Genomic DNA, 23,850 nt, shown 5'->3' with positions numbered 1-23,850 from the left:
GTAAAGGCAATACATGCCATGTCAATTACCGATGTGAGGAGCTGCAGAGGTCCTAACTGTGACTCAGACCACTATGCTGTAAAAGTTGTAGTGAGAGAGAAATTATCTGTAACACCTACACCTGGAATGGAGAAAAATACAAACTGGGACACAGAAAAACTGAATGACCCAAAAGCTGTGAAAGAACCAAGCAAAAGTTAAGAGATGTACTGACTCCCAGCGAGGAAACAATGGGAATCCAAGAGAGATGGACTAAGATCCAGAAAGAGCTGAATGAGGCAGCAGAAGACATAGTTGGGGTGAGAAGAAATGTACGGAATGAGTGGTTTGATGATGAATACAGGCTAGTAATTGAACGTAAAAATGCAGCAAGACTGAGAATTAGACAGAGAGAAACAAGAACAAACGTGGAGGTGTACAAAGAATTAAGATCCAACACCCAAAGAATATGCAAGAAAAAGAAATGGCTGAAATCAAAGTTTAAAGAGATAGAAGAATTAAAGGAACAGAATGAAACGAAGAAATTCTATCACGCTGTGGGAAAGATGAGAAAAAATTTTCAATCCAAACCAAATGCATGCAAAAACAGAAAGAGATGAACAAGAAATATTGTAGAGGTGGGCAGAATACTTTGAAGATATGCTCAACAAAAACTCAGATCAGGCACCAAGAGGTACACAGGAACAGGAACACAGAGAAATTGAAAGGGATGAGGCACAAAACCCAACATCGCTGCAAGTGGAAACAGTGATAAATAAACTAAAAAATAACTGTATGCCCAGTGAAGATGGGATCATGTCAGAACTAATAAAATCGGGGGGGGGGGGGGGGGGGGGGTCAACCTCTAAAATGAGAAATATTTAAACTAATAAAGAACATATGGGTAAATGAAAGCACACTGGAGGAGTGGAATACTGGAATAATATGTCCAATATATAAGACAGGAGAAAAGTGCAATTGTGAAAACTATGGAGCCATAACCCCACTGAATACAAAAGTAAAAGTGAATAACTGAATGACCAGGCAGTTTGACTTTGAGGATGGAGCGAAACAAGGTGATGGCCTCTCTGCAGTCCTGTTTAACTTAGCACTGCATATAATGATGAAATCCAGCCAGATATTCGCATATGCAGATGATACTGCCATCGTGGCAAGGGATGTAACATCGCTTAAAGAAATAAATGGAGAAATGGAAGCAAAAGGAACAAGAATTGGGCTTACTGTAAATGAAAGTAAGACAAAATATATGGTTATGTCCAATTCTGAAGCTAGAAGAACACCACAGACCTGAAGATCTCTGATAAATGCTTCAAAGCTGTTAGATGCTTCCATTATATAGGTATCCTCCCGACCAATGATAATAGTATGAGAAAATGTATTAAAGAAATGATACAAGCAGGAAACAAAGCCTATTATGCAATCCTAAAGATACTAAAGAATCTAATTACAAGAACAATTAATTTGAGAGTATACTATTCCCTTGTGCGACCTGTTACCACATATGGATCAGAAATGTGGTCAGTGACAGAAGCAGACCTTAACAGCCTAAGGGCATTTGAAAGAAAAATCTTACAAAAAATCTATGGGCCTGTGAGAGAGGCAGAAGGTCGGAGAGTGAGATACAACCATGAAATACAGAGGCTTATACAGGGAGAAGATAGTGAAATTTATCAAATGTCAAAGAATACGTTGGTTAGGTCACGTGGAGAGGATGACGGAAGACAGGATGCCCAAACGAATAATGAATGCCGGACTGTATTCCACCAGAAGAAAGGGCAGACCAAAAGCCAGATGTGCTGGCTGACCTTGACAAGACGGGGATCCATGGATGGAAGGAAAAAGCTGAGAAAAGAGAGATATGGAGGAAGATTGTTGAGGAGGCCAAGGCCCACCAAGGGCTGTAGTGAAGAGATGAACAAAAACCTTGAGCTTTTTTATAAAGACACACAACCACCAAATCCAAGCACAGACAACGAAATTATGGTTCAATTCTTATTTTATTCCATAAACTGACTTTGCTGGTCTGTGGTCTTCATTCTTCTCAATAACAGTGGTCCAGTGACTCAGCAGGTCTTTTATTCCCATTATGATACCATCTTTGTTGATCTATCTGATTACTAGGATCACTGCATCATAAGCCTCCTCAATAGTCTGAAAAAGTTGCCCTCCGAGTGTTTTCTTTAGTTTTGGAAAAAATCAAAACCGGTGGGCTCAAGTAAAGATTTTTAGACTGAATGGGGAAGTATTTCCAATCCATAATTTTATATGTTCTACATACTGGTTCAGCAATAAGCCGTTGTGCTTAATCATGCACATTGATCACTCCAGCTATAAAAGTATCAGACCTTCTTCAGTGAATTTTTGGCCCCACAACATTTTGCAGAAATGTCTTATCTTTTTGAACAAGGAGGCTCAGGATGTTTGTACTGGGAGGAATCAAAGTTCAATTCTGGCTCAAAATAATGAATCTATGTTTCATCTATGGCAACAATCCATTTTAACAACTGACCTTCCACTCCCTCCTAGAGTTGAAGCAATTGTTGTGCGATCCTCTTGCTATAATATGCACTTTGCTCTTCACTCAGATGAAGGAAAACCCATTTTGCAGCAATTTTCTTTTCTGTAAATTTTCTGTTATGATTCAGAACACCGAAGAGATAGACATGTTTACCTTATTTGCAATTTCTTTGGTTGTTTTGCAACGATCTCCATTCAAAATATTATTAATAATGATATAGAAGTGCATTATGTTGCAGATACCAGACAGCCACTTTTTGGGTCATCTTCAGCACTTGCCTGGCCTTCAATGAAATGGGAAGGCCATTGTGACACTGTGCTTCAATCCAGTAGAGGCCTCCCCCCCCCCCCCACTGGACTCACAGTGAAGAAGAACTCCGGAATTTCCTCTCCAACCTCAACTCCTTTGGTTCCATCAGATTCACCTGGTCCTACTCCAAATCCCATGCCACTTTCCTTGACGTTGACCTCCATCTGTCCAATGGCCAGCTCACACGTCCGTCCACATCAAACCCACCAACAAGCAACAGTACCTCCATTATGACACCTGCCACCCATTTCACATCAAACGGTCCCTTCCCTACAGCCTACGTCTTCGTGGCAAACGAATCTGCTCCAGTCCGGAATCCCTGAACCATTATACCAACAATCTGAAAACAGCTTTTGCATCCCGCAACTACCCTCCCGACCTGGTACAGATGCAAATAACCAGAGCCACTTCCTCATCCCCTCAAGCCCAGAACCTCCCACAGAAGAACCACAAAAGTGCCCCACTTGTGACAGGATACTTTCCGGGACTGGATCAGACTCTGAATGTGGCTCTCCAGCAGGGATACGACTTCCTCAAATCCTGCCCTGAAATGAGATCCATCCTTCATGAAATCCTCCCCACTCCACCAAGAGTGTCTTTCCGCCGTCCACCTAACTTTCATAACCTCTTAGTTCATCCCTATGAAATCCCCAAACCACCTTCCCTACCCTCTGGCTCCTACCCTTGTAACCGCCCCCGGTGTAAAACCTGTCCCATGCACCCTCCCACCACCACCTACTCCAGTCCTGTAACCCGGAAGGTGCACACAATCAAAGGCAGAGCCATGTGTGAAAGCACCCACGTGATTTACCAACTGACCTGCCTACACTGTGAAGCTTTCTATGTGGGAATGACCAGCAACAAACTGTCCATTCGCATGAATGGACACAGGCAGACAGTGTTTGTTGGTAATGAGGATCACCCTGTGGCTAAACATGCCTTGGTGCACGGCCAGCACATCTTGGCACAGTGTTACACCGTCCGGGTTATCTGTATACTTCCCACTAACACCAACCTGTCAGAACTCCGGAGATGGGAACTTGCCCTTCAGTATATCCTCTCTTCTCGTTATCCGCCAGGCCCCAACCTCCGCTAATTTCAAGTTTCCGCCGCTCATACCTCAGCTGTCTTTCAACATCATCTTTGCCTCTGTACTTCTGCCTCGACTGACATCTCTGCCGAAACTCTTTGCCTTTACAAATGTCTGCTTGTGTCTGTGTATGTGCGGTTGGATATGGGTGTGTGTGCGAGTGTATACCTGTCCTTTTTTGCCCCTAAGGTAAGTCTTTCCGCTCCCGGGATTGGAATGACTCCTTACCCTCTCCCTTAAAACCCACATCCTTTCGTCTTTCCCTCTCCTTCCCTCTTTCCTGGTGAAGCAACCGTTTGTTGCGAAAGCTTGAATTTTGTGTGTATATTTGTGTGTCTATCGACCTGCCAGCACTTTCATTTGGTATGTTAATCTAAACTATTAGACACAGTTCTGGCATTTTCATCAGTGTCTACAGCAGAGTTCCGCAGCGCATATCAATAGTCCTTTTTGTCTGTGTAGTGTAGTTTTCCACGATCTTTAGTACGGATAGGGACTGAGGTTGCTGCATGTGGATGCGAGTCAAGTTGGTGACACTATGCTCTCAACTCCAGGCTGTGTTGGCTTCGGTTACACAGCTTGAGGCTGTAATGGATGGGTATCATTTGTTGTGTGCCAGCTATAGGGACCAAATGAACATCCAGCACGACACATAAGTCAGTTGATCGGTCCACAACAGTGGCCAGCCCAGTTACTGCTCGCGCTGACTGACACCTCCCTCACCTGTGGTCGAGTGGGACATCGCCTTGGGGCATGGCAGGCTATGAAAGACTTCCCAGAGGGCTGAACTTAAGACCTCTTCCATTAATTTGACAAACAAGTTCCAGGTGCTGTCTGCAGCTGACACTATCCCACAGCCAGATGGAGTCATTTGTTCTGTTTCAGAGGAATCCTCTCAGCCTGCAAGATCCGAGCAGTCAGAGAGGGTGGGATTGTTGCAAGATGGGAGCTCAATGTTAGGCACATTATGGGGAGTCTTAGGAACATGGTTGCCAAGGTGCGGGAGAAAACCAATGTGCATACTTGTTGGAATCATTCCAGATGTGGAACAGATCCTTCCAGATGCCATGAGGAGCACAGGGTGCAGCCAACTGGAGCTGGTGGATCATATGTGTGTCGCTTAGGATTGGAAGAGATACTCTGATTTTGGGTGGCTATCAGAAGTGGTAAAAGCTGCTTGTTTTGCCTGCAAGATAAAGCGGAGTTCACCATTTGCAGCATAGTCGACAGGATCGATGGCAGACCTCTGGTACAGAGCTGACCGAAGGGTCTGAATCGAAAACGCAGACAGTTTTGCGACCGTGTAGGCTGCAGATTCCACAACTCGCACCATTGGGCAGTGGAGTTTCAGGTTCCACTGAATAGGTCATAAGTTCATTACACGCAGGAGGCAGCTACACGGGTAGCAGGGGCTGCATGGAGTGGACTGGGTGGTTGTTTTTTTTTTAACGTTAAGAGGGTCTCAGGGAAACACAAAAAGGGCTTCAGTCTCAAATGGTGGAGGTCGGTTACAGAAAGAATGTAGATCTAGGAACCATTGGTGCAGCAGTTGTAAATTATCGTAGCTGTGTTGCGGAAGTACCAGAGCTCAAAGTGCTAACAAAGAACCAAAATTTTTGCGAGAGAACTAATGGTGTTTAGAAAGGATAGGCTAAACACAGTTGGCTGTGGCGTTTTTGTTGCCGCTACAAGTGGTTTATCTTGTCGCGAAATTGAAATAGATAGATCCTGTGAGTCAGTGTAGGCAGAGTCAATTTCTGACACCCGGTATGAAATAATAATTGGATCCTTTTACCGACCTCTCAATTCAGATGTTATAAATGCTGAAAGGTTCAAAGAAACCTTGAGTCTAATTTCAACCACATACCCAACTCACACAATTATAATTGGTGGTGACTTCAATTTACTATCGATATGTTGGCGAAAATATTTGTTTAAATCAAAGGTACGCATAATACATCGTCCAAACTTGTGCTAAAAGCATTCTCTGAAAATTATTTCAAACAATTAGTTCATGAGCCCAAGTGAATAGTAAATGGTTGTGAAAACATACCTGACCTCTTAGAACCAAAAAATCCTCAGCTAATAAGATACAGGGATTAGTGAACACAAGAGCTGTCGTAGCGAGACTGAATACTGTAACTTCCAAAGCCTTGAAAAATAAATGAAAAATATATCTATTAAAAAAATCAGATAAAAATTCGCTTGACACCTTCCTGAGAGATAATCTCCACTCCATCCAAATTAACAATGTAAGTGCATACCAGATATGGCTTGAGTTCAAAGAAATAGTATTGACGGGGCTGATCCCCCTTCATATACAAAACAGGTCAGCATACTACTGCAAAAACAATGAGAGAAGCACATCAAATTTAAACAAACGCAAAATCCCCAAGATTGGCAATCTTTTACAGAGGCTCAAAATTTAGTGCAGACTTCTCAATACCTCGAGAGTTTCTGGTTGTATGTACGCTGGCGGTAAGACACAATCAATCAATGCCTTCTCTGCACGATAACAGAGGAACGTTATTAATGACAGTTCAGTTAAAGCAGAGTTACTAAACACAGCCTTCTGAAATTCCTTCACCGAGGAAGACGAAGTAAAGATTCCAAAATTTGAATTAAGAGCAGCTGCCAGCATCAGTAACTTAGAAGTAGATATCCTCAGAGTAGTGAAGCAGACTAAATCACTTAATAAACTCAAGTGTTTTGGTTCAGATCATATACGAATGAGGTTTCTTTCAGAGGATACTGATACAGTTGCCATGTACATAGCAATCATATAAAACAGCTCATTAGACAAAAGATTTGTATCTAAACAGGTCACTCCAATGTTCAAGAAAGGCAATAGGTGTAATCCACTAAACTACAGGCCCATATCATTAACATCAGCATGTAACGGGATTTTGGAACACATATTGGGTTAAAACATTATGAAGTTACTCGAACAGAATGGTCAATTGATATACAGTCAACATGGATTTTGAAAACATCGTTCTTGTGAAACACAACTAGCTCTTTACTCACAAGAAGTGTTGAGTGCTATCGACAAAGGATTTCAGATTCATTCTGTGTTTCTAGATTTCCAGAAGGCTTTTGACACCGTATCTCACAAACGGCTTGTAATCGGATTGTGTGCTTATGGAATATAGTCTCAGTTATGCGATTGATTTCAGGATTTCCTATCAGAGGGGTCACAACTCGTACTAACTGACAAAGTCATCGAGTAAAGCAGAAGTGATTTTAAGCATTTCCCAAGGTAGTGTTATTGCCCTCTGCTGTTCTGTGTCTACATATACGATTTATGAGACAATCCAAGCAGCCGTCTTAGGTTGTCTGCAGGGGATACTGTTGTTTATCATCTAGTAAAGTCATCAGATCACAACCACTTGCAAAACAATTTAAATGGGATATCTGTATGGTGAGAAAATTGACAACTGACCCTAAATAATAACAAGTGTGAGGTTATCCACATGATTGATAAAAAGAATCCATTAAAATTTGGTTTCACACTAAATCAATCAAATCTAAAAAGGAACACACAGAAAACATTGTGGGGAAGGTGAACCACAGACTGCTTTTTATTGACCATGAATTGGCATAATCTATGTTTCTTTTAAATAACATTGCAAAATACAGAAATGTGTTACGAATATCCTAGGAATATGAGTGTATTTTAAAATATACAATCCAAATGCATACTGTTACAAATGTGAAAGTAACTCCATCTGTTAAGTTTTCAAGACTAAATTGCTGAACTGATTATGATGTGTTTTGAATGGAGACAGCATGAACCCTGAAGAAGAACATAGGCAACTTAAGAAAAAAATATAAAAATAAAGATAATACCCATAAGAGGGCGAAGTAGACAATGGAACATCTTTCTCTTCATCAGGGAACATTAACCATGAAAAAAATTATTAAATTTCTTTCTTAATGCACAGGTTGTATAATGTACAGCTGGTTCAATAGTACAGTGCATAGAGATGCACCCCTGTCTGTACACCTTCGCATACGCCACTCGCTGGTGACACTGCATATGCCACTGCGTCATGCATTGGGTTGTGGGGGGGGGGGGGGGGGGCTACGGTTACTCAAATGGGCATAGCCTACTTGTATTTGTATTGTATGGAACTGCAGACCTAGAAATGACAGAGAAGCTTCGTCCCCACCGTAGCCCTCAATGGTTTACAGCAGGCTACAGCAGTCCTCTCACCCCACCACCATCCCACACCGAACCCAGGGCTATTGTGCAGTTCAGCCCTCAGTGGAACCCCCCTCCCAATCTTCCTCTTTCCTTGAGAGATGCACACATGACCAGGCTACTACTGATCGTGCATGATGGTCTGTACATCAGGGTGTATACGATCCGGGACAACCGGGAGATCCGGGAAAAACCCGGGAATTTTTTCATCCGGGAGAAAACCGGGAAAGCCCTGGGAATTTTTTAGGATTCCAGGAATTTTTAATTGTTTTAGTTTTCAGTTAAATTTTTGTAATTTTGACTGGTAAGAACTGATACTCTAACAAAGGAGATTTCTGTATCCCGCTACTGCAGAATAATACTTCAACAATAAAACATAAACGAAGGAAAAAAACGAAAATAACTTTAATTGCAAAGGAAATGCACCATATACAACAATGACACACAGTGCTCATGCAAGCGTCTGCCAACAGCAAAATGTGTCAAAGGCTTTAGGAAGACTATCCAATGCTTCATAACAACAAATTGCCTCCGATGAGCGTGAAGTCACAACTGTTACGAGCAGGCTCATACGCATGCGCAGTTGAGGCACGTTTGAGCAGTAGATTCTCCCACTTCTGGCTACAGGAATGTGGCTGTTGGCTGTGCAAGCAGTCACAGCATGCAGCTAGATGCTACCGGGAAAAGGGGGCGCCCAGTTCATATTCTGGGGGGAGAAAAAACTTGTTTCACAAAGTGCTTAGCATCCAGCGCACGTTTGTCTATCGATTATTTTGAAACGCTTCCCTGTTGATTTTTGAACACGTTTTAAGTTGATTTCTGAATGAATCATAAGTTGATTTTTGAAAGTGTGCATAGTGTACATGATGTCTCTGTTAGGAGAATTCCCGTCACATCTAGAAATAAACTTTCCGCAGACGAAAGGGGTCGGGGCTATCCAAGCTGAGCGGAGTAAAGCCGAACGGATGAATGCCAATCGCTGTCTGATTATGTGGTTGATTGGTTTTGCGAATCATCAGCATTGTTATAATTACTAGCGAAATCCATAGATTCAGACTACCAGAATGGAAATAAACAACTGATAGGAATAACTGGTGAGAAAGATTACGTACTATCTTCTCGGTGTACCCAAGAAAATGAAATTTTGACAGAAAAGTTTTGGCCAGATCCCTACACTAGTAAGGACCAGTTGTACAGTCCCCGGCTAGCAGCCGCTTAAGCTCTATTCTGGAAGTAACGCAGAAAACGTGTTGTACGAACACGCAATAACGCCTAATCGGAAAACAATCGCAGGATAACTAAACCTGTCATTCTGCAGGACTAGTGAAATTAATCGGCAAACAAATTTTGCCAATGGTGGGAATACCTGCAGAATTGCTGATGACAAGATTGTTTGTTAGAACGAGGAAGGAGGAGAAATTGGGACATCACACAAATCATGGAAGAATAAGACGATTCCAAATTTATATAAAAATTTTGTAATACTACTTTTCGATCTCACGCTTGAGAAGCTGGTGCGTATGAATGAAATGTGAAATTATTTCCTAACAAAGCTTTTTGCTTGAAGTAGGCTTAATAGGCATCTGATATTAGTACTTCGTGAATTATATTCTGTCGTGTTATAAAAATGGCCATTTGTGCGAAAACAGTCTCTCTTATTCGGTGTGTGTTACAAAATTGCTGCAATATTAGAAAGACCTATTTTGTTTTATCTAGCAGGCAGTGACAAAATAGACTTAATCAGATCAACAAACCACACCAGTCTTGGGTATTATTTGTGTTAACACCATTTTCAGTATTAGATAACGACATTTCGATTTTTTCATATTAGTGAATCGGTTGACGATCTTTGATGAGGTAATAGATTCTTTTGCAGAAAGGAAAGCGTGTCATGTAAAGCTGTAGCATGATTAGATAGGGGGGGAAAATGCTAGGAGCTAAGAAATGTGTACTTTGTTGCTTGTCTCTTGTCTATTGGTTTTATGTATCCTATGTATTTAATTTTATGTCACACAAAACAGCAAGTTATTAGCTAATAGGCAATAAAGAGTGCAAATTTTCTGAATAGTTCTTGTTCTCCCGACTACAAATAAACCCATCTGCTATTAATTGCGAGATTCTTTTTTAAGAGGGGCAAGCAGTCAAACAGACCGACTGGGAGCAGGATAGGCATCACAGACCATTTCAACTTGCACTGTGCTGAATATAGTTTGATGGCATCCAGTACAAAATATACACCTTTCAATTCCACAGAGTAAAATACGGTGATGTGTGATGGAAGAATGCTTTATGAAGAGGCTTTATTCTGCTCCAGGTTTCCCATTATTTGACTTAAATTATGATCTGGTAGCATATACTGAGCATATGGCAAATTTAACAGATATTCCCACTCTGGATACAAATTACAACCTAAACATTTGCATTCTCACATATGTAACATTGTAAATACAATGTAAGAACAAATACTGAGGAAAAAGTGTGTAACTTATTGATCACAAAAAAGGAAATAATTTTTTTTTAACATACCTAATGCACTGATACAGTGTAGAAAGTTCAGCAATGAGCTCAGTCGACCCTTTGTTTATGTTGCATATACCATGGACTTTTTCGATTGCCTGAATTGTCGGCTTCAATTCATCTTTATTAATATTCTTGCGAACCTGACCTTTCCTGGTGGATGTTTCACATACACTTGCAGCATAAGCCAGCAGGTATATATATTTTGGCTTGTGTTCTGGATTCAACTTTACTCCTGGTTTGAATAGAGAGTCTACTAGGAGATCTGTAACACAAGAATAGAAGATTAATACATTGTTGGTATCTCAATATTCAGCAGTAATTCAGAGACCTGGAGAGATGCCACCAATATCCTCTCCATACTGTGTTCAGAGCTGCATAAATGTATTTCACAAAGTGAGTAGTAATATAGACATCAAAATTTTAAGTTAACAACAGTGGAAAATCCTCAATGGAGCAATACGCAAAATAAGGAAATTGCATATTTCATTGTAAAAATACAGCAACCAGCCACTTTTTAATGCGTTTTATTTATGCCAATATGCATTTCGGGTTTGCACCCATCTTCAGCTGGCAAATTACATGGATCTTCAGTTATTACAGTAGTACAATCTCGACAGCAGTTTGGATACTGCAGCAGGCCTGTGCAAAAGCAACGATCCAAATTGTAGTAAATGATTGGAATCGTTGCTTTTGCACTGGCCTGCTGCAGTATCCAAACTGCTGTCGAGATTGTACTACTGTAGTAACTGAAGATCCATGTAATTTGCCAGCTGAAGATGGGTGCAAACCCGAAATGCATATTGGCATAAATAAAACGCATTAAAAAGTGGCTGGTTGCTGTATTTTTACAATGAAATATCATTATCCACGGCCACGGAGCTCAACAGTCCAAATATAATGGACAAATTGTTAAGGAAATTGCAATTACTCACCTATAGTTGACGAATGCATGGAGCACAGAAACATGCAACAGAAAACAGCATTCACACCAGCTTTTGAGCTCCAGCTCTTTTTCTAGCACAAGTACATATACAACCATGCAAACACCAAAACTCACACTCCCATAGTCACGGCAAGACTGATTATCGATATTTGAGTACTGCAAGCAGTTGCCTGAGCTGATGGAAATGAGGAGGGGATAGAAAAGGGCGCAAGGAGGGGATAGCAGGAAAGAGTCAGATCTTTGGACAGATGACTCTGCAGCTGCACAACGGTCCTTAAAAGAGTACAGAGTGTAGAACAAAACGAGATGTGGAAGAGGGAGATGGGCAAACAAAAGAAAGGTGAAGATGGAGGCAGGACGGAAAGGCAGAGAGGTTGAAAACATGGGAGGGAGAGGGGGAGGGAAACCCACATATTGGGGGGGGGGGGGGGGTGCAGTGCACGATGTGGATGGAGAAGGAGTGGTGTGGATAGGAGGGAAACAGTAAGGTGAGTCAGTGGGAACAGGTGGGGCATCTGCAAGAGCACACAAAATGCTGGAGAGATGATTACCATCTGCATGGTTCACAGAAACTTGTGCTGGAAACCAGTATCAGATAGCTCGCATTGTGCAGCAGCTGTTGAAGTCGTTTGTGTTGTGGTGTGCAGCAACTTTGGCAACTGGACGGTCATGTTTACTGTTAGGCTGTGGCCATTCGTGCGAGTAGAATGTGAGATTGGATACGAAATTCCTGTGACTGTGTGACAGAGCAAGCTGGGATATTTTTACTTTCCCTGTTGTTTTGCCATCTGCCCCCTTAAAATTTATTTTTTCATTTTGACTAATTACCATTAACATACGCGAGTATAATCTGCATTTTCATAAAAGAAAAAGGTTGGCCCTTAGTCTTAAAGAATATAAAATCAGATCTAATTTTGTGTATAGTTTTATGTATGTAATTGATTTTCTAATTTATTTAAACTATTCCTAGTTAGTATCTTTTGTTATAAGGTGAAATCAGTAATTGTTTCATAACTTAAATTCTATTGTTGACATATATACAAATATAAATTCTGTAGCAATTATAAACATTTGGGAGAGGAAACAATAGCATTCTTAAAGGATCTATTTGGCTCTATTCAAAAACATGTTAGCAAAACCAGTCCTTCATTAACTCCAAAGTAATTAACAGTTTTGTCAAAAGTATTGTTTACGTGACTAAATATGTTAATTTCATCATTTAAACACATAATTCAGCTTAACTCTTGCAGTAGAAGAAACTGTTAATAAGAACAAATTTTTCAGTGTATTCAGTTAATTTAATGAGGTAAGTTTTAATTGAAATTTCTGTAAATTTAACTTTGAGCAATGTGTAGTTTCAGCACCTATTATTGTGAGGATATATAAGGGCCCGATTTTTGGTCCCAAAACAGCCAGTCCACGGCTGAGTTTCAGATGAGAAACCTGTGTTGGTTAGAACAACAACAATGCTTCACCTTAACTGTGAAATAAGTGTTACAAAAGTAGTCCCTGTGTTGAAACAATGACAGTGTCTGTTCCATACGTGCCTGATTATTCCGAAAGCACTGTGAATTATGTGCTTATGTTGTTTTCTGCTCATAGATATTCAACATTGAACTATTGTAGCAGTATGTGGATGATCGCCTGAAAACTATTAATAAGGCTTATCGAAAGTTAAACAATAGTGTACTGGCCTTATTAAATGTGTATATGAGGGGTTGTGAAAAGTGAAAGTAAACAAGCGTGAAACACAAATGTGCACCTGTTGGCTACATCATTTACAGTAGACAGTACTGCACCTCCCCCCTTCAGCCAGTATGTCAGCACTGAGGACAACAAATGAAGAAACAAAGAAGGCAAATTGCCACAACTGGACTGCAGTAGGGGGTGGTGGGTGGATGTTTGGGACTAATCTTGCACCTAGGCCAATCACAAGGGAATGACCCATCGGGTGCAGGATTGGAATAGGGATGGACAAGGATATTCTGCAGGCTAGGTCAGTGGCAGAACACTACTTAGGGAGATGTGGATGGAATTTTGAATACAATATTCCTCACTTCAGGGCACTGCAAGGGGTAGTCTGGGCCCTTGCGGAGGATGTGGTTGAATTACTCAAGGCCAGTGTGGCACTGGATGATTAGAGGATTGCTGGTCAGTATAGGATATTGTCTGCCAGTAAAGACTACCGTATTTACTCGAATCTAAGCCGCACTTTTTTTTCCGGTTTTTGTAATCCAAAAAACCGCCTGCGGCTTAGAATCGAGTGCAAAGTAAGCGGAAGTTCTGAAAAATGTTGGTAGGTGCCGCCACAACTACCTTCTGCCGTTGAATATATGTAGTGCTACACAGGCATGCTTTGCAGGCACAAAGATAAATACTGGCGCCAAAACTTCTGCTTCAGTAAAAAAAGGTGGAAGACGAGCTTTTTTCTCCGCCCCGAGTTTTGACCACGGCATTTTCATACATTATCCAACGAAGTAAATACACATTCCGTATTGTTCATCATCTAATGTAGCAGCATTTCAATGTACTACGAAAATCCGACTGGCAAGACTGTTTGGGATGTTTGTTAATATGGCCAACTCTATGATTCTCTTCACCATAAGAATAATATGAATATAAACATTTTGTCATGTATTCTTTTGTGTTTGCTGCTATCTCATTTAAATCCTGTCTGCCTAATAAACTACGAAACTAGAGTGAGACAACAGCAAACGTGGAAGAACACACATATCATGTCATGTTTATATTCATATTATTCTTATGCCTAATACTGATACAGTCAGAAATGAAGCACGGCAATTGACTAGATTTTTAAATCTAAGATGACTAATTTCTGTGCAGAATGTAATGTACTAAAGAGGCGTCTGCAAAGATTTTCAAACGGAGAAAATTTTTCGCTAAACTCTCATTCAGAACATCTACCATACGCAATCTATTATTTGGTTCTTGTTGATCATTATCAAAGAAAGCAGCAGTGTGAGTAACAACAAATAGCAGTCTCTAGCCATTGTTTCGCTAATAAGACTATTCCTCTTTTTTTAAAAAAATTGTAAGCGGCGGTAGCGCGCACAAAAGCAAGCCATGCCGCGAGCGGCGACAGGTCGTAAACACTCATTATCGGAATGCAACACACGACACAGTACAGCAAAGCACTTTCAGCTTAGAGTGACGTAAACACCTATAACAAAGAGAACGGCACTTATCTGATCAAAGAAAAATAAGCAATCAATTCAAACCAGATGAAGCATGTGAAAAAGGAAGGGTACCTGTATAAATACGGACGGAGCACCTGACGCATAGCAATGGCTACGTGGTAAAGCTTAACTGCTCAGCCTATGACTCAAACCGAACTACTGTAGCTGTATCGTCAGTCATTTGACCTAAATTATGTCTCATATTACAATGGACCAACTTTGTTTTGTTTTGGAGATGCGGCCTAAAACTTTTCTCTCCCTTTGAATTTCGAGTCTCAAATTTCAGGTGTGGCTTATATTCGGGAAATTTTTTTTTTCCTTGATTTCGAGTCTCATTTTTCAGGTGCGGCTTAGATTCGAGTGCAGCTTAGATTCGAGTAAATACGGTATCCCTTTTCTTCCCCTCCCTTTCTGCCTTTTCATTTCACCTTCTCTTTTTACCCTTCCTCCATCTCTTTCCCTCCCTTTCTGCCCCTTCAACTTCACCTTCCTCTCTTTCTGTACCTCCCCCTCTTCCTATGCCTCTTTCTCCTCTACCCTCCATACTCTTTCAGAATTGTTGTGCAGCTACAGAGCCATCTGTAAAAAGCTCTGCTTCTTTCGAGTTACCCCTTTCTTGAGTGCTTCCCTATCCCCTACCCATCTCCATCAGCTCAGGCACCAGCTTTCAAAACTCAGGTTGCAATAATAAGTCCTACCATGCCCACAGGAGTGCTTGTCTGGAGGTCTGTGTGGGTGTGCGAGTGGATGTATGTACTTATGCTAGAAAAGCTTGAAAGCTATTGCGAATGTTGTTTTCTGTAAAGTGTTACTGTGTGCCATGCATTGATCCACCATAAGAGAATGGTTGACTTTCCTTTTTTTTAAGAACAAATTTGCAGTTTTTAACCTTCAAGTAACTATTTCCACATCTTTAATGTTGACAAACCGTTTCTGCATAGAGACCGTAATGTTATATCTAGTTTCTTCCACTTAAAAAAAAAGAGAATCACTATTTAACACACTTTATATTCTGCACAAACATAATTACCAAGGAACTGTGGTGTCCTGATGAGATCTATTGGAGGAGGATCAACTGCAGAATAATTTCTGTACAGAACTGTAATATCTGCTGGATTCAGGCTGTTACGAGACAGCATAGATGTCAAGGCTTGGCATGCTTGAGGATATGCTGATGCTCCATTGAGAGCCATAGTGATGGGTGTAACATCGTGGTGACTGTGGAAAACACATTAAAGATTTATTAATCTTCACTACCTAATCCACTCTTATTGGTATTACTAAATAAGTAACACCACTTAGAATGTTACGATACTCACTTCTGTTGTGCACATCTTACTATTTCTTGTGAAAGACGCTTCATGTTTGATCCACCTTTTGGTTCTTGAGATAAGACTTGAAGTAATACCTGGCTGTACACATATGTATGCTGACCATGACATACCATTTTCTGAAACAGAAGTTCAATGTATGAAGTTTCCACTTGAAATCCTAGTTGGTATTACAGACAGGCAGGCGCATTACGTATAATACAACACAATACAATGTCTCTACCTCACAAACCTATGAAGTGACAAAAATGTAACTATGAGTTGCTCTAATTAAAATTATGTAAAAGCAGGTTATCTTTCAAACAAGACCACACACTGAACAGAAAACAAAACTGAAAATCAGTATCAATAATGACAAGTGGGCATTTATTTTGGAACTGACATATGACTGTATAGAATTACCCGCCTGGACAGCCATGCGTGTTTCAAGTGCCACTTCTGGGACAAGAAGGTACACCAGCTCCAGACTGATTTCATCTGGCAGATTAATGATGAGGGTCAGTGTTTCGGCCGGCCTGGATGTGGCTTTTGGGTGGTTTCCCCAGATTCCAGTAGGTAAATATTAGCCTGGTACCCAAGCCCTGCATCATTTACATGATTCAGAAAACTTTCGTTCACTTTTGCTTAAATAACACTACATGCAGACAGTTGTGGGATATGCAATTCCATCGTTGAGGAGGAGGGAGTTAATGGTGTGGAGGCAAGAAGCGTATCCGGCTACCCCTTAAATCAACTATGCCAAATTCGTTAATAACCACACTGACCCAGCACAAATGCCTGCCAAAAACACAAGAAACTTACCAGTACAAGGTCTTACAATATAAAATTTCATTCTCCTACTGCTTCACAACAGTTTACAGATGGAGGGCTATTTGTGGCCCACTTTACAAACAAATGGCATCTGCAAACTCATTTAAATAATTTTCAACAGCAAGAACATGATCTGAACTACCTAAAAAAGGATATTTGGTTTTGCAATACAAGCATATAAGACCCTTAAAAAAATGACAACGCGGGGGTGCATTGAAAATGGGCCCATATTAAGTTGGCATGCAAATTAAATCTGAAATCTTATTTTCTACAACTGTTTAATACTCTCCATGGAAGATAAGATCAAAAGTCCTAATAACGAGATTATGAACTTGGTATAAAAATTGCAAGTAGTAGTATTTTTTTGTTTTTGGTTTCTGAGATCTCGACAGCATTCTGCTCTACAACATTCTTTTCATAAAAAATGAAATGTAATGAGGAAGCAAATAAAAAGAATAGTTTGGTATTTTTTGTGGCTCTGTAAATTGACGTGATCACATTTGAAATGCATAATTTTTTGGGTTCTATTTTATCAAAATTCCTTCCCAAACAATCCCATCAGCAATATCATCTGGCCAGCAATATAGTTTTCCTCCTGACATTCTACAGCAAATTAAAGAAACCTGTAAAAACTTAAAGTAGCTTGAAGTAAACGTAAACTTGGGATCCCACAAGAGACCTCTAGCTTTGGTCTCTCATCAGATTGGGATCGTGTGTGTGTGTGTGTGTGTGTGTGTGTGTGTGTGTGTGTGTGTGTAAAAAAATCGGGTTCGGAAGGCTGTGAGAAAGAAATTCATCTGTGGCTGCTGTTGGCACAGCTATACAGCTATCAGGCAATGGGAATGCTGGTTTTCTCACTTTAAAAGGAACCATCAGTGATTAAGCCACCATACACTATACCAAAACATTTGCACAATTTTTCATGTGTGCACCAATATTCCACATTAACTGCAAACTATGGTAGCATGAACTATGCTACACCTAAACCCAGAATTAAACTACCACATCAATAGAATTACACAATAGAACAACACACTAATAATTCTCTGTAACATGAATCCATTAAACAATATCTGTATCAGGAAGGCTGTTGTTAACTTCACAAAAATTTACATACGTGGCAATAATTTTTCAGTTGATTAAAAGATGTACTCTCTGACTGTTAGATAGCAATAACATCTGTGACAACAATAAAACATAGCGAGGCCAGAGATGATTATTAATGATTAATCCACTGTGCAGTAATTAATTAGTAGCTGTCTGTCAAGATCTCAAAAAGACCAGGTGCATATGATAGCTTGTGCACAGAATGTATGCACACCAAGTATGTGTGTATTATGTAACGGCTGTAGGTGAGAGTATATTCAGGACAGTTTTAAAAAGTTGTTTGAATATTCATTTATTAATCCATGAAAGTACATCCTAATAAATGTTTGGACAATCATGAGAACCTACAAGGACACCAGTAATAGCAGGGAAACAATATTGAAGAGGTGTAAGAAATGATTACGAAAGAAGGGATATAATAACATTTTTAATTTTTATATCAATGTATTCACAACAAAACCTTCCTGTTCAATCATTTCTTCATAAGATACGGTGACTGTTCGGATAGCCAAAACCCTTCCTTTATCTGATAAAATACTCCAGAGGACTCTTCAAATCATCTAACCCTTTAAATAATATTTTCCTTATAGTTTCCAAATCCTTTTCCCAATAAGTCTAGAAAATCACGATCGTGACAGGACTGCGATCTCCAGAAATTTTACATATAAGTACAATAAAAATATGAATCCATTATTGGAGACTGATATTATACTAGTAATCCTTTTTTGTTGCATATTTATGGTACATAAGGAAGAAAGATGGAAAAGCCAATTAATAATTACTGGGAACAAGAAACACTTACACCATCCAAATATACTGGAAATTACAAAATTCTGAATTACAAGAAAATATGAACAAGGTTCAAGGTAGGATCAAGAGTATTGTTGAATTTTATGCATGTGAGAGCAATTTCACCACTATCCCACCTTTGTTCACTTTCCCAACCCTCGCAGCACGCAACAAAGTCCAACCTTGTAGTGTGTATTCTTGTAGTGTTTGTTACATAATAGTATCATAATTACATACCATCTTGTTTCGAGTAAAGTGTAATTTCTAAGGGAAAAAAAGTGGGGGGGTTCTGTATGAATTTAGCGTTTTTTAAATATTTTAATATTACATGTGTTTGTCAAAAATGGAACCCAACAACAAGCAACAAATAATTATTAACGATAGTAAATATGAAAATATCAAAGTATTGACAAATTTGCAAATAAGAGACGACAACATAGCAGAACCTCGCATAGTGAGCACAATTTATTCCAGAGTCTTACATACAATGCAAAACACTAGTTAAGCGGAACAACTGATCCCATACAAATTAATATAAAATACGATAATGCGTTCCATGCAGAAAAAGCACTAAACTTTCATCTTATTCCTGCCATTTATGCAAAGAAAATTACACATACAATATTATGTACTTTATTATTCACGAAACATAACTCCTACTTTTTTACTAGGAAGCTACCTACAGTCATTTGATTCTGCCATTGTTTCAAAACTTGGCAAAAATCCCACACTGCACTCTCATCTCGTAAATTTTAGCGCGCGTTGCCCCTACTTTATTGGGATGATTATTTTCAATGTATGATGTAATCGATTCCCACGCTTTCAGCATTTCGCTTATTGCACCCAAAAGATTGTTGCTTTGCTATTACCTCCTCCTCCTCCTCCTCCTCCTCCTCCTCTTCTTCTTCCACTTCCTCTGAAGAACTCCTCACCGCAAGTGCCTGCTGTCAAACACACTGCAACTCCATTAGGTCTTCATCCACTTCCAGTCCATGCTCTTGGCCAAAGATACAATGTTGTTGACTACCGACTCCACAGGTACTGACTCAAATGCCTCAGTCACATTCAACAACGCACTCCGGCCAGAGCTGCTTCCAAGCTCTGTTCTCTTGGCAACCCCTTCTCACACCTTTTCAATCATCTTGACGCAGGCACAGTGCTGAAGTCATATTTCCAAAACTATCTGAGGGGGAGATCGGTAGCTTCAGTCAAGTCAAAGTTAAAACTGATGCTACAGTGACCACTTTAAGCAACAGTGCTTTTCCTGACACTAACAAGTATAAAAGTGTTTTCTCGGTTCCATTTTTAGGCCATGTTTCATATAAAATTCATTGTCTTCTGATTAAAAAATATGGTGTCAGAGTTGCCTTTTCCACAAACAATAGCTTGCAAAAAATCTCATTCACAATCTCAAATCCACAGTTGCTCCGATACACAATTCAGGAATGAATAAAATCACTTGTGATACATGTCCCGTTTATCATATAGGCCAAACTGGAAGGTCTTTTAGTATCAGATACAAGAAACATTTGTTGGGAAACAAGGCACTAATATACACAATTCCACTTTTACTGATCATCTGCTAATTTCTGGACACATACTGAAACACACTGAAGAAATTTCCATTTTACATAGAGAAGGAAAGGTCATAGGCTCGATGTACTCAAAGAGCTGGAGATTTTCAAGCATATTTCTACGAATGATGGCCTCATCCTCAATGAACCGTTACAATTACGTAACACAAATTTTTTCAATGGTTTAAATCCACTGGTGGCAGAATTTTAATTCCTCTATTTTTTGACAAACTGCCTACTGGCTTCTGTCTCAGGTTCTTCGGCTGACGTTCATCTAATGATTTTTCTGACGTTTCGCCAGCACGAGTGGCTGGCATTGTCAAAGTTTCACCCTCCATTGCCGGTGGTGAACTGGAGCCGAGCTCGCGGCCGAAGACTATACGTACCTGGCGCGCCAACGTCCGAGGGCTTCTCCGCAGTCATTTCCGGTACGGTTCTCCTCTTGCTACCTGCGACGGTCGTTCGCTGCAGTACGGGAAGCCAGGACCCGTTTACCTTAAGGCTTTCCTCTTTCTTGTTGAAACTGTTCGCGTGTTTTTGTATTTCTACAGCTTCTCTGAACAAGCGCATGTGATAGTGCTTCTCTACAGCTAGAACTTCAGTGTCGGCGAATTTTATTACGTGGTCGGTCTCATTCAGTGCGTGCTCTGCCACGGCCGATTTCTCCACCTGCCCCAGCCTGCAATGTCGCTTATGCTCTTTGATCCTGGTGTTAATTGATCGTCCAGTCATTCCGACATAAACTTTTCCGCATGTGCATGGTATACGGTATATTCCCGACATTGCAAGTGGGTCTCTTTTCTCCTTTGCCGATCTAAGACACTCTTTGATCTTCCTTGTCGGTTTGAAAATCGTCTTTACACCATGTTTGCGCAATATACGGCCGATTCTGTCCGTCACTCTGGGAATGTATGGCAGAAAGGCCGTACCCGACATTTCTTTTTCTGGTTCCTTACTTCGCCGATTGTTTGGCTCTGTTACACTTCTAATGTAATTTGTGGAGTACCCATTGCTTTTCAGAACAGTGGTGTGGAGCCATGGTGAAGAACAGCTCGGTGACTTCCTAAGACACTTGAACAGCCTCCATGCCAACATAACATTTACCATGGAAGTAGAAAAGGACAAGAAACTGCCATTTCTAGATGTGCTGGTCACAAGGAAAGGCGAAAACCTGGGACACAGCGTCTATCGAAAACCGACACACACGGACCGATACCTTCACAAACTGTCAAACCACCACCCGAGCCAGAAAAGAGGCATGATTAGTACGCTCTTAACGAGAGCAGGACGAATATGTGAGCCGCAACACCTCAAACGGGAACTGCAACACCTGGAAACTGTTCTGAGGAGCAATGGGTACTCCACAAATTACATTAAAAGTGTAACAGAGCCAAACACTCGGCAAAGTAGGGAACCAGAAAAAGAAATGTCGGCTACGGCCTTTCTGCCATACATTCCCAGAGTGACGAACAGAATCGGCCGTATATTGCGCAAACATGGTGTAAAGACGATTTTCAAACCGACAAGGAAGATCAAAGAGTGTCTTAGATCGGCAAAGGAGAAAAGAGACCCACTTGCAATGTCGGGAATATACCGTATACCATGCACATGAGGAAAAGTTTATGTCGGAATGACTGGACGATCAATTAACACCAGGATCAAAGAGCATAAGCGACATTGCAGGCTGGGGCAGGTGGAGAAATCAGCCGTGGCAGAGCACGCACGGAATGAGACCGACCACGTAATAAAATTCGCCGACACGGAAGTTCTGGCTGTAGAGAAGCACTATCACACGCGCTTGTTCAGAGAAGCTGTAGAAATACAAAAACACGCGAACAGTTTCAACAAGAAAGAGGAAAGCCTTAAGGTAAATGGGTCCTGGCTTCCCATACTGCAGCGAACGACCGTTGCAGGTAGCAAGAGGAGAACCGCACCGAAAATGACCGCGGAGAAGCCCTCGGACGTTGGCGCGCCAGGTACATATAGTCTGCGGCCGCGAGCTCGGCTCCAGTTCACCACCGGCAATGGAGGGTGAAACTTTGACAATGCCAGCCACTCGTGCTGGCGAAACGTCAGAAAAATCATTAGATGAACGTCGGCCGAAGAACCCGAGACAGAAGCCAATAGGCAGTTTGTCAACAAGTGGCCACGAAAGCCTTAACAACCTCTATTTTTTACTGTATTTTACCTGCTTCTGGTTTCAAAACATTATTTTCTTCTAATATCATAGATATTTTGTTGCTGAAGTTACCTTCACGCAAATATTTTCTGGGCTTTAAAGCTGCTCGTAAATTTTTTTCTGTGTCATTCTGTCCTTTATATCATATTAATTTCTGTAAAGCCTAACAGATGGCTGTAGTATACTTAATCTGCTTGATTATTCTGTATTTTCAAAAAGACATTAAGCTCTCTGTACATTTTGTTTTTAATGGGGTTGCCTCAAGTTTCTCCAAGTGAAATTCCATGATATTTCCTTGACTTCCAGACAAGTTTCAACATTTTTCCCTGACAAATTTTGAGACCTTAAGAGTAAGTAAAGCCATAAGTTGACAAAAAAATTTAAGGACTTCTTTATTTCTAAACAGGTGAGTGAAAATCTTAAGTACTAACATCAACATTTTCTGTAATGAACTGTTTTTAGATAGAAAAGGCAACCCAAATGGTACATATGTTTCATTAAGTCCAATGATGTTATTTTATTTCAATAAAACGAAACACATTTAGTGAGAAAAATACGCATTTTGTTGGAGTCACAATACAGAGTTAAAATACCAACCAAACTATAGGTGACTGCCAAAAAAATGTTGGTTCTAATATGTTTGTTATTGTCAGTTATTTTCCACTGTGTTATGTCTATTATTTTACAGATATTATGTGATATTCAAGGTGTATACGTGGACAAGGGAAAAAAATTCCCATATTTCCCGGTTAAAACTACACTTTGTCCCGGGTGAAAACATACTTTTTCCTTATTAACTGACAGTATACTTTCTCTCGGAACTGTATAACTTATCAGTACTTTGAATGATTATGGCTTTATACATGGGCGTAGAATTTCCTGGCACTTTAGAAAACGAAACACAGGGGAAAAAACATATTTTGGAAAAATCGTTGATGCGCAGAAACATGTACACTGCATACTTTCGTATTACGAAAGAATAAATTCGAATTCCACCGAATAACGTATGTTACTTTCCGAAGCATTGAAATCGAGATTGCCATATGCTTTTGTAAGCCAGTCATAGCTCATGTCACTTGATCTAAGCCGATGATAGCAGGTATTCAGAGCTTAGAGCACGTGATGTAGTCAGCCAATAGCAACATTACTTAAGTAGCGCGAACACACAAACAGAAAAAGTTAATGGTTTAAATTAATACACATAGTGCCGCTACACAAAATGCAAAGCTTTCACATATAATATTGGTCTATAAGACTAAAACACTGTGAGAGAAGCTAA

At 40.3% G+C, this 23,850-nt stretch overlaps 1 protein-coding gene across 5 annotated transcripts in view; it reads right to left on the bottom strand.

The window, feature by feature from the left end:
- LOC126188995 (negative elongation factor D) overlaps window positions 1-23,850 on the bottom strand; it is a 235,693-nt gene that overhangs the window by 110,574 nt on the left and 101,269 nt on the right. For all 5 annotated transcript variants that reach the window (XM_049930797.1, XM_049930795.1, XM_049930796.1 and 2 more), the window contains 3 exons: window positions 16,101-16,231; window positions 15,812-15,999; window positions 10,648-10,903 (listed from right to left, as the gene is read on the bottom strand). In XM_049930797.1, the coding sequence (XP_049786754.1) occupies window positions 10,648-10,903; window positions 15,812-15,999; window positions 16,101-16,231 (575 nt within the window). The remainder of the gene's footprint in view (window positions 1-10,647; window positions 10,904-15,811; window positions 16,000-16,100; window positions 16,232-23,850) is intronic.

Source organism: Schistocerca cancellata, chromosome 5 (assembly GCF_023864275.1).
Source record: "Schistocerca cancellata isolate TAMUIC-IGC-003103 chromosome 5, iqSchCanc2.1, whole genome shotgun sequence".
NCBI classification, from domain to species: domain Eukaryota; kingdom Metazoa; phylum Arthropoda; class Insecta; order Orthoptera; family Acrididae; genus Schistocerca; species Schistocerca cancellata.
The sequence above is the reverse complement of the archived record's forward strand: the minus strand, read 5'-3'. Positions and strand labels throughout refer to the sequence as shown.